Raw genomic sequence first — 12,299 nt, 5'->3', positions numbered from 1 at the left:
GAAGGTGAAGAAAAGCTTCCATCAGAAAGTTCTCTGCAAGACCTGTGCTCTTACAATTGTTCAGCCTTACTGCATTGAACCCTTCAGTCCTAATTGCTCTCAAATAATTGTGATGGTAAAAACTTGTAAAAAATTGTTGGTCAAAAGGATGAAGCACAGTGATAACTACTACTGTGACCCACAGAAATCTGTGGCATTATTATCAGAATTCATTACTTAAGAAAGGAAGTCATGCATGCTAAATATGTTCCAAATAGAACAAAATGTAACAGTCCATCTGTGAAACAGTGCACATAGCCAAAAGCATATCGTCTTGGAAATCTTCTGTCCACATTGGCTTGCCTCTTGAATACAGTGTCCAAGCGAAGTTTCTATTCTAATCGCCAAAGTCTCCAATAATGTAGTTCTAGCTCAATGGTAAGTCCATGTCCTTTTGTGATAGTTCTCTACTAGGGGCATTAGCACCTTTCCAGCCAGCACAGAAAGGAACCATGAGTTATGGCACCATGAGCATGGACTTCACCTGTGGAGAGGTAAGTGTTCTTACTGCCCACTGCTTTCAGAACAGGTGGAGGATAAGGTCTTCCTGGCTCCTGTAGTGGGAGGTGCAAATCATTTTCGGGAACAGGCTGCCCAGGGAGGTGGTAGACTCACCATCCCTGAAAGCGTTCAAGAAGAAGGTAGATGTGGCACTGAATGAGATGGTTCAATGGGCATGATGGTGATGGGTTGACAGCTGGACTAGATGATCTTAGTGATCTTTTCCAACCCCAAAGGTTCTATAATTCTTGGGATGAGGCTTCTTCAGTAAGCTGTAAGCTTTCCAGTCAGGTCTGTTTTCTCTGTTGCATAGGATGTAACCACATGCTCAAAAATTCCAAAATAAAATTCATCAATATATTTTTCCTTTTTCCTTTTGAAAGTATTGGTTTGTCAACAAAGTCTTTTCCTGCAGGACTCTGATGTTGTTGTGTCTGAACTGATTAGCTAATTTTTAGGGTGTTGTTTTGGCTGGAAACATATCTTTAGGACTTTGTTGTCTGCTGTACTCTTTAATGCTTAAAAAGTCCTGTTTATGCACAAAATTCTGTTTTTCTGACCACAAGAAAGGCAAAAAGCATCTTTGCCTACAATTTTTGAACCTAGTTTTCTAGAGAGCCAGTGTCCTAAGCACCTCTCTGCCTAAGCTCCTTCTCTTCTTTCCTCCTGGCTTTCTCCCCTGGCTTTCCACCTCCTAAACCTACTCAGCTTGCCAAACTCCTAGTTCCTGCATATCCATTTCCACTACGCAGCAGTTTAGTCATCTGTGGGCTCTTTGATTCAACAAATTACCTGGGGTGGTAAATTGCATTCTTTCTCTTGCTCTTGCTTCATGCTTTATAATGATGTAATTTTTCTATATGCCCCGAAAGAAAGGTGATTAGTGTGCTCAGCATATGGAGGTTGACGACTTAGCATCTTCTGCCATAAGAAAGTTATCGACAGTTTCTGAGTTTTCAGTATTTTTTTCTACAGTTGCTACAAACACTAGATGTGTAATGCCTCTCACTAAAAATTAAATTTATTAATAAAATTGCAAATGGAAATTTTGATGAAAAATTGAACACGGGTAATTTTAAAAGTGAGAAATAATGAAGTTATTTTTCTCTTTTGCAAAGGAAGTTTGGAATTTGGAAGAACTTCACAAATTCCTACTCTCTTTTTCAGTAATTGTGACCATACAACCTTAGACATAAATTGCTGTTGCAAGTGCATGATTTTTTTCTATTTCACATTTTGGAGAAGAAATACTGTTCAGGTATAAGGTCCTAAAGTAATGGAACATCTACCATGTGTTTTGCTAAGTTTTTCAAATGGTTAATCAGTAGTAATGCTAAAGTTTGTGCCTTACGTTTATTTTGAATTTGTCTTCTAAATGTGTAAGCATTTCATCTCATTATCTTTTGCTAGCTTTAGTGACCATCTAAAAACTTTGTTTCCAAGCAGAATTTTATAAATCACTGTCAAATATACCATGAACCTTTTTAAAATAGATGAAAAAATGGAGTCTTACTGTGAGACAGGCTTTTGTGACTTAGAAGTACTCTTTGGAGATTTCCTGATCTCTTTGCAATATCGTTATTTGAGCTGCTGACACCAGAAATGTATTTCAGTAATTATTTTACTAATGCAATATACAGTGGTAAGAACAATTTCCTGTGTCTAATCAACATTCTTATGTTTATGTTTGTATTTGCAATGCCGTGTCAGGAAAAGTTCATGTTCAAATGATTATCTTTAATGACTCCGGAGTTATTTTCATTACTAACATTTTTTATTCTTGATATGACCTTGCATTTGTCTGCCTTGAAATGAACTTTCAAATGTACCATATCTAGCAAATTATCTTTACTGTTCCCTTTTTTTAGTTCTTATCTCCACCAACTTGTGATCCTCTGCGTTTTATCCTAAATGTGGAAAAAATTCAACCAAAACTAAATCCTGAATATCTCGCAGACACTCACATTGTGATTCTACCCCTAAGATTCTCTCTTGAGTTTTCTAGTCTTCTAGTTTTAGCCTATTTCATATGGCCAGCATTAAATATGTCTGGTTTTAATTCAGTAAACTGACATATTGTTTTACTTTTTATGCTGTGATTTCTTGTATTGTTATTGAGTCAGTATAAAAGGTCACTGCGCACTAGCCTCCCTGGTGAAATGTGGTAGTATCTTGCAGTTTGATATCTAAGTTTTCCTTCCAACTGCCCTGTTTTTCATATGCATGGCTTTAAACTTATTTTTATAGTTATTTATTTCCGGACAATGAGATTAAAAATTTCTTTCATTGTTCTATGATATGGCTAAATTCAAAAGAATCTGTGAAGATTACTGCTAGCTTTTACAGATTATAAAACATAAAGCTAGTAATTTGCATGCTAAACACAATTAGTTCATTTATTTATTTTGACACTGTAAATGATATCTATCCAGTCATTAGGCATCTTGCAATCCATTAAAAATACAATCTGTACCAATAAAAACAAAGCATCAACATATCACATCCCAACCAAAAAAAAAAAAACAAAAAAAAAAACAGCCAGTCATCCAGAAATGTAAAAAACACACTCTCCACCCTTCTAGTCCCTAAAGGAAAGCCCAATGCCCCAGCCATCTCACCTCTGTCCAAATGTCAAGTAAACAAAACATCACGTGCCAGGGTTGCTAGACCAAATCACCACCAACATAAATTCTTCAGACGGACATTCTGAGCAAAGAGAGAGGGATGGATGTTGGTGAATGATGGAATACTTGGGCTGAGGCTCTTGCAGCAGGAGCCTTTTGACAAGTGTATGTAGAGATTCCTTCAGTCTATTCTCCCATTCAGTCAGTATACCAAAGATTTTTAAAACTCATGGGTTTGAGTCATGGTGCTCAGTGTTTGTTTTAGATGGTATTTTGTAGAGATCTGTGGTCTGGATGGGTTGTGTGATTGCTCTCAATATTCATTTGGGAAGTAACAATGCAAACTGTTCCCACTTCAGGTCAAATTTTAATTTCAGTCTGGACTTTTGCCCTGTAACTAGCTGTGGGAGCAGTAATACCAATGCAACAACTATAAGGTCAGATGAGAGTATAGCTGACTGCTAATTTAATAGCATACAACAGCATAACTAAGAGCCAAGTCAGGGCCAGAGTTGGCCAAGCATGGCTAGTTTTCTCTCCAGTTGATATAACTTCTTTTTCCCTTCCTGTTGAATGTCTAATTTTGATTTTATTAACCACACCAATTCTCATTGTTTTTCACATTGTAAATGGCCTGAGCAAGACACAGAGTCCCAGCTTGAGTATACTCCAAGAGGATACCTAATGGTTAACAAATTGTTGCACTGGTATTTTTCTCACAGTGCAAATATCAGTTTTCACTTTGTGAGCCGATGTAATATAAATAGCTCCCAAAACTATTGACCTGGTTGCATCGGCTGGGCCTGTCAGAGTTTAATGGCACATCACTGTAAGGAGCAATCTTAGAGAAAGACAGAGATGCGTAATACAGAACCATTGTATGCATTCAGGATGAAGCAAAAAGATTTCAGTAAGATACCAGTGATATACCTGTTTATACCTATTGCATAAAACTTCATTAATGAAGTCAGTGAGGTATTTCCCCCCAGTGAGGGGAAACAAGGCATTTTGAAGGGAAAACTTCAGGCTGATTAGGTTTTTCTGAGGCAGCAGAAACTCCACAGGTATCCTCTGTTGTAAAAATTTTGCATTCAAATAGAAATGCATCTCCAAGACCATTGTGGAAGGTGAAGACTGAGACTAAGCAAGGAGTCAATTCACAGAGACAAAAGCTAGTTGAAGGTTGGACCTATGGAGATCATCTGATCTAGCATGCTCAAGCATGGCCACCTAGAGCCTCTTGCACAGAAACATGTCCAGAAGGCTTCTGAGTATTTCTGAGGAGGGAGAAATCTGTCTGATAGCAAGGAGAAGAGGAATGATGCCTTACTTCTCCTGAGTGACTATTGCTCATGAAACCACTACAAAGATGACTTTAGGAACAAACAACTGATTGCACAGCCACCCTTTGCTTTCTCTGCAAGCAAGATGCACCACAGCCAAGTAGAGGAACTGCAGTCTTCAATACATGGCAGTAAGACCATGAGCCTCATTTTGTCTCCACTGCGTTTCACCTATTAGTAACACTGGAAGCAGTGAACGTGGAAAATTAAAATCTCTTATTTTTAAGTTCAGGAGAGGCTAGAAACAGCAGGGTTGGCTAGATCCCAAGGGCCCACTCTTCAAACAATAAGTAAGCATGAGAAATAGAAAGTTTTTTTCATTTAGAAAACATTAATGTGATTCTTACGAAATTTATGGTGAGATAATATCTATGTTCAAATAGTACCAATGATGTGTGATATGCTGTATGAAGGGAGGATCCAGAATTTAAGCCCAATCTTAGAAGCAATAGATGAACTGCATAACATATTTATGTATCCTTATAGTCTAGACTTCTTATCTTACTGCTTTCCCACTTCCCCCACCACTTTGCCAGCCTTTCCTCTAGCCAATAACGACGTGGGAACAGATTTCTGACATAGTCAATTATCTCTAACTGTGCCACTCTTGTTATCTTAATAGCTTTAACTCACCGTAAATTGCTGATACAGATTTTGCAAGATAAGAACTCCAGACTCTCTGCATTTGTGTAGTGTGTAGGTATTTATTTATATATTAGAACATGTTAGATATGCTGCTGTGGTAGACTGGATCAGTTATTTCATGTTTGCTAGGATCTTACACCTCATTGAGTTATAATTCCTGCCCTCTTCTGCCTGATCCAGCCCAATGCACTGTGAGATATTCTCAATCATGACCCAACAAAAGTCTGGGTTAATAAGAGTCAGGGAGTGATAAAGGGAGTAACATTGCTCAGATGATATTGGACTTCAGCAAAGGCCAGTGCATGGTATGCTGGAATAAAAATTAGTTTAGGTATCAATAAATAAAACATAGAAATCTGAGTTGGCTGAAAAAATGACACAATTTATCTTGTGATATTTCCACTTCTGACATCTAGAGACAAACACAATGCCAGAAACATCAGGGAAAAGACTGAGCAAGGAAGAATTCAAACTGAACTTATGACTCTGAAAGGCATTTTTAATCTGTTAGGTTCCAGTGTCCTGGCTTATATAAATGTAGGAATGTTATTCACCTCCTCTGACAAAAAAAAAAAAAGGAGAAAGGGCCACAACAAAGCACCCTAAGGGGCTGTAATAAAAAGCCAAATAAATTAAAAACAATAGGGATGTAAAAAAAATAATAATAATTCTATTTTCAGGAAATTGATTCTAGAGAAGTATACATTTTTTTCTCAGGTAAAGATTAATATTGCTTGAATCTTCTGACTGAAAATTTGCAGTGAGATATTATGTGTTGGTAAAGGTAGGAAATAATATTTTGTATACATTTGATCCTCACAATAGTTGTGTTTGTGTGTCTCTCGAGCCTCTGCTCAGCTCTTGTGGTGCGGTTGGGTTACATAGCCCTTGCAGCAGCCATTGCCCAGGGCTGAACACTGTCCCAAAGCATGGAAATCCCAGTGCAGTGGAAGTAATGAAAAGCATGCCCTTCCCAAGGCTCTCTGTGACACAGTGGGTCATCTGCAGAAGGGAAAGGTTTGATGAGCACATTCAGTTCTCACTGCCTTCTCACATTTATTTTTATGAATTTACTTGAGGTTACAGTCATTCTCTCTGGTTCATTGCACATTGTCTCCTCGCGCAGACCTGTGTACACACTACAACTCCCTGCACAGTTTGACAAACCTTTTGTTCCCATTTCAGTTATTAATTGCTGTATTTCTGTGTTGCAGATATTGATGAATGTGCTTCCGATTCTCACCAGTGTAATCCCACCCAGATCTGCATCAATACTGAGGGGGGATATACCTGTTCCTGCACTGAAGGCTACTGGCTGCTAGAAGGCCAGTGTTTAGGTAAAGACCTCTTGCCTTATGAGATTTGCATATCTGTGTTTGTATATCTGTACCTGTGAATGGTTGAACTAATTTCCCTGAGTGTCTTTGTCAAATATGGAGTTAAAGTTATGGCCATGCAGAAACTAATGTCTTTCACTTTTGCAAGTGCCAACAGTATGCTTGGCAGAGGGATTCCCTGATGGAACAAAATGTTGATGTAATGGTCAAAATATGGCACATATGACAGCAGCTATGTTACACATGGGATTTTTATATTCCCTTTTGTAACGGTCATGTAAGAGGATGTGTACAAAAAGACTTCTTCCCAAACTGACATGTCCTTTTCACACAGTTACAGTCCAGACCAGAAGGGATAACTATTCAGTACCAGGAAACAAGCTCATAAATCCATTCAGCCAGTCTGCACCAATGGGTGCAGTTTCTGCAGCTTTCAAGCAGTTTTTTATTTTTATTTTATTATTTTTCTTGCAGCAATGTCCTGTTCATCTTTAGCTCAGCCTTGCTGAAAAACATCCTTTAACAAACAGCACAGAAAAGCTTTCCAGTCTCCCCAGACCTGCATGTTGTCTGATATACCCGTGGGATGATGAAGGAGATGCTGATGTTAGGTACAGCTCTCCAAGGGAGATAGGACACAAAAGCTTTTTTAACATTTGTTCTATAACTTTTTCCCCTGAGTGTGGGCTGTTTGCCTGCCAGCTATCCAGAACTGGACCATTCTGTCACAACACCTCAGCTGGAAGAAGAATGGGATTTCCCTGCCCATTCAGTCCTGGAGCTTCTACAGATGTTTTCCGAATTTCTTCTCCCAAGTACCAGTTCTAGTGCAGGACTGTCATACAGCTGCTTTTCTAACTACTGCAAGCCGCTGCTTTCTAACTCACGTGGCAGGCACGGGGGGCTGATGGGGACAGAGCTTATCTTCAGCTAAATTGGGGTCTGCATGGCTGCGGTGCATCAGGGAATCAGTGTCATGTAATGAAGGGAAATTAAGTCTCCAAGCCTCCTGCTCTTTAATCTCTGGTAATTCCTGTTGGGGAAAAAAAAAAGAAAAAAAAAGTGGAAAATAGTAGAATCATAGAATGCATGCTAAATGCATTATTAAATAAATAAAACAGGCTGACTAGAATGTCATTAAGGAGCCATTCTGCCAGGTTAGAGGAAACTACAACTAGCCCATATAGGGAGCATCTGAATTCTCCTGCATACACAAAGGAACTGGAGGTGAGGAACAGCCTGAATATGTGGATGCATGGAGCTAAGCTTGAGCTGGGGCTTGCACAGGTAGGAAAGGGGTGAGAAAGGGCAGAGAGGGGATTTTGCTCTATGTCATCTGTTGTATTACCAATTTACTTCTCCGAGTTACAGCCCAAACTTAAGGATTATGTGCATCATTCAGGACTTGGACATGGATCTAAAGCACTTTGCTGCTTGATGGATATACCAGAGAGCTGAAGTGACTGCTTTGCTGAATTGATTTGAGAATCTGCTTATGCCATTTAAAATAAGCAATAATGTTCCACTGTTGCTCACTTTGTGTATGCATGGGGTGGATTATTTCAAGGTAGTGCAAAGAGCTAGAAGCAAGTTTTGCTTAGAATCTTTTTTTTTAGTTCCAAAAGCCTGTTTTCCATACTTTCCATTGGGCTTGAAGAAGTATTTTTTCTGTCATTAGGCAGTTAAAGACTATTCATTTAATGCAATCAGAAGACTGGCTTGAGTTTTTAGAGACAGGTTCTTAGGGAATACTCTTAGTATACCACGCTTACAAAAAGCTACACTGCTGTCTATTGTAATAATCCCAGTAATGTTTACACAGCAAGAGACAGTACAATCAAAGTCCACAAGAACCACCCACAAGAAGAAGCCCTATAAAAGTTCTTCCTCCAAAAATTGCAGTGCTCTTGAGATAACAGTTCCACAAAATCCAGTGCTTGTATTCAAAGTAATGCAATGTGTTAGTGAAATGAGATATTAATTTACTTAAAACCAATGTTACTTTTTGCAGAGTTTGGGCCAAGCCTAGTGCTGTTGTACATACCAGAGCTGACCCTGGCCTTTGGGTTATTCTGCTGTTTGAAATGCAGTGGGAAATTAAAGGTAGTAAGGGTAAAACCTAGTGTCAATGTCCTTGTTATTTTACATAGTGAGAGTATTTCCAAAGCTTTGATATTTTCAGCATGCCTTCACAAGACTTGGCAAAACTGTGCCATTGAAGCCAACAATGTAAAGCTGAATTACAGGATGTAGCTACTTATACATCAGATTCAAAATGTTGTTGTTTTTATAGTATTACCAAATCATGCAAAAGTTCATGTCATTCAAGAATTCATTTTCCCAAAACAGTCTTAATATACTGCACCAAAACAGGAAGCATTTAGCTAACAAATAATGAGCTGCTGGAATTCATGTAGATGTAACTATATACATGAGAACCATAGGGAAAATACTGTCATTTTTATTTTCTTGTGCATTGGAATGCGTAATGAGGGTCACTATCAAAACCTGTGCCTTTCCTCACAGAACTTTACTCACTAAACTTTATTTACAGCAGACTGGCTGTAGATTTTACACTTGTTTGGTCTTCCTAGCTTAGCATTTCATTGATGAAATGTTCTTATTTCCTACTCTCTTTAGAGTCTTAGGAATGGAGATTCAAAACTGTGCCTTCTAGTATGAGTCTTTCAGATGTCAGGTTTGTCACTTTTCCAAATTATCCACAGCCTTTTACACAGTTACAGGTTTTCCATACACAGTTCTATTTTCAAACTGGGAAAAAATTAACGTGCTCTTTCAATAAAACAATCTCCCATGGTCATACTCACAGAAAGCTTTTATAAAGAGAGGATCTTCCAGTCCTCTGCTGTCATTACAATGGCCCTAGAGATTTGCAATGATGGGTGTTGAATGAGAGGTAAGACTTGCTCTGATCTTATTTTAATCCCCCATAAGAAGAATCTGAACAGGAATTCGATGTTTATACCATCACTGGAAGGCTGTAAAGCTGAAAGCTTTAAGAGCAACAACTAAAAAAATCTCCATAAATCAAAAGCTAATTGATAGTAAGGGGAATGTAAAGCCTTGAAAGGGACAGCTACTACGGTTCTTAGGCCAGGAACACAATTCTTCTAGCACTTCCATCACATATAATTTACAGCATTTTCTTCAACTTTTAACAGTCGACTGCATGTATTTCTAATGCTTTATTTAAGTCCAAATTACTATTTCATTTTGGTAGCAAATTTATTGTTTACATTTTTTGATCTTGTAATTTATCTCTTAAAGATTTACATAAAATGCAAATGTGGCTATTGAAAAACAATTCTTCTGAGAACATCCTATCTGGAATAAAAAAAAGGAGCATTTAGTAAGAAATACTTGTTTTTTTTGTGAGTAGCTTTGGTATACATGGAAATAAAACATTCTTCTCCCTTGATTCTGACAAAGCTTTGCTGCAGGGCTGTGTTTGTGTTGATGGGCACTACCATCTGTCAGGTGGACTTCCAGGTAATGCCTAAAGGGGCTGACTCTGTGCCTTCTGATAAGATAGCACTGAGCTCAACATTACAACAATGGCAGTCATTTCATAGGATCTGCTGTCAGATGTAAGACGTGGAGAAAAATGCAGTGCTGCATTCTTTTGAGCAAAAATACATTTTAACTGTAATTCAGTCTGAACACCTGAAAGTTTGGCTGTTAGGTCTGTAACCACCACACTGTGTTACTTCTCTGTTGTTGGTGCCATTGATTCAGTGTGTTTGATGCTTTGTATTTGCATGTGGAAACGCCAACCACTCTGCTTTTCCTCTTTCCCATTCATAGACATAGATGAGTGCCGTTACGGCTACTGCCAGCAGCTGTGTGCCAATGTGCCTGGTTCCTACTCCTGTACGTGCAACCCAGGCTTTACACTTAACGATGATGGAAGATCGTGCCAAGGTACCGTGCATTCTTAACCATGATTGAAATCTTTGGTCCCAACCAGCAACGCTGTTAAAATGTGCTTAGTTCTTAGCATACAAGTAACTGTCCCAGCACTGCTTTGAAAGTGTTGATAGGTTTCTCTGATACACTTCTCTAGCTCCCTTGTGAACATTTGTTTGCCACCACAGAGCATAGGAGGGGTACAGATGCAATCTGAGCAGTGTATCCGTAGAAATATGCAAAGAGGCCCAACCCTCCTAGATTTGTACTGAAATTACCAAGAATGGGCACTGAAGCACTTTTACCAAAGACAGGAAACCTCTGCCAGATAAGCAAATTAGATCCGAGTCACCCAAGCTCCAGGTGAGGATCCTGAACATGAGAACAGCTTTTGCTGTGATATGCTACCTGAATCACAGTCAACACAACCTCTCCATAAGATGATCCATGACAATGATAAAAGAACTTTCCAGAAATTGTTAATGTCCTAAATGAATAAAAAATGGTTTTCTCACAGCCAAAGTTCCCATAAGGATCATTCCTCATTGTGTTATTTCCCTCAGGTTATCCTACTGCATTTTGTATCAGATCGGTTATGGCAGAATCTTTTCTATGATTTTAATGTTACAAGATAAAGAGACATGCATTTATAATAAATATTTCACTCTATCTTTCATGTTATTTTTTTGAAGACATTGCCAAAATGTTTGAATTCCGCGCGTGTTGTTTCCAACACATTCTTTCTGACATCATCTGGTATCTCAATAAATAATACTGACTTTGATATCTTTTTCAGAACAAATTATTTTTACTATACATGTAATCCATTTGAAATGCTTTACAGTAATGAATTGAAAATAGAGTTTGGAGAGAAGTTACTGATTCAGGGTATTGTCTTCCTGTAGATGTGAATGAATGTACAGGAGAAAACCCTTGCTCTCAGACTTGTGTCAATACCTATGGCTCTTTTCTCTGCCGCTGTGAACCTGGCTACGAACTGGAAGCTGACGGAGTTAACTGCAGTGGTAACTGTCTTCAGTTATTTATTGTTTTGGTTTCTTTAGTTCTATTATGCTTTCTTTTTCCAGCGTACTGTTTTGTATATGCCTTTGTAGAAGTCTTCTGCTTTGGTGTATGATTAGCAGCAGGATAACTGCAACTAATGTGATCTTCCTTCCAGTTACAGTACGCAGCAAATACCAAGAAAACCGCAGTGGAGGAGGGCTGCAAAAGGTTTTAAAGAACTAAGCTAAATATTAAAAAACAGAACATAAGGAAATGGTTTCCAGTGCTGAATGGGAATCTTACTAAAGCAAGTAAACTAGGGACAGTCCTAGAACATTTTTCCACAATTAAAGAAATACTCATTCATAAAGCACTTTTCCATTTGTCTGTTGAATGCACGTACTCTTTTTGCTCTTATGATCTCACACTTCTGCCTAAACCTTCCCTATTTTCCCTGCATGGCTCTGTCTGTACTTCAAAAATAGTGTGCCATTTCTTAGCAGTTATTGCTGATCTTTCAGCTCATAGCAGAGATGAAACTGCTTATGTCACTCTATTTTTTTCTCTCTTGTTTTTGTTTTTATTTTAAAGCTTTATTTTAATTGAAGATGAAATGTATTTCTGTGCTTAATGTTCCCACAGCTTGATAAAATTAGAGAATCCAGCCAATATTTTTTGGAAGAAAAAACACTGGAAAATACTTGTTTTTTAATTTACAGTAAACAGATGTAACATGCTGTTTCTGAGAGAGAAACAGAGTGATATGCAATATGTGTGTAGATTAGAGTTCCCAAAGCTATTCTTTCATGCAAATCTCCTTATTCTGAGGGAAGGTACAAAGACCTAGATCTCTAAAGGTATTATATATATATTTATAT

The 12,299-nt window shown here is 38.2% G+C and overlaps 2 protein-coding genes across 2 annotated transcripts in view; both read left to right on the top strand.

The window, feature by feature from the left end:
* TRIP11 (thyroid hormone receptor interactor 11) overlaps positions 1-12,299 on the top strand; it is a 308,569-nt gene that overhangs the window by 59,620 nt on the left and 236,650 nt on the right. The window contains 2 exon segments of the mRNA XM_031553780.1: positions 6,367-6,489; positions 10,315-10,431. Of these exon segments, the coding sequence (XP_031409640.1) occupies positions 6,367-6,489; positions 10,315-10,431 (240 nt within the window).
* The window catches only part of FBLN5 (fibulin 5), a 47,755-nt gene that overhangs the window by 20,889 nt on the left and 14,567 nt on the right, over positions 1-12,299 (top strand). Inside the window, exons 5-7 of the mRNA XM_003206665.4 lie at positions 6,367-6,489; positions 10,315-10,431; positions 11,322-11,441. Coding sequence (XP_003206713.1) covers positions 6,367-6,489; positions 10,315-10,431; positions 11,322-11,441 — 360 coding nt within the window. The remainder of the gene's footprint in view (positions 1-6,366; positions 6,490-10,314; positions 10,432-11,321; positions 11,442-12,299) is intronic.

The sequence above is a fragment of the Meleagris gallopavo genome, chromosome 5 (assembly GCF_000146605.3).
Source record: "Meleagris gallopavo isolate NT-WF06-2002-E0010 breed Aviagen turkey brand Nicholas breeding stock chromosome 5, Turkey_5.1, whole genome shotgun sequence".
NCBI classification, from domain to species: Eukaryota; Metazoa; Chordata; class Aves; order Galliformes; family Phasianidae; genus Meleagris; species Meleagris gallopavo.
The sequence above is the reverse complement of the archived record's forward strand: the minus strand, read 5'-3'. Positions and strand labels throughout refer to the sequence as shown.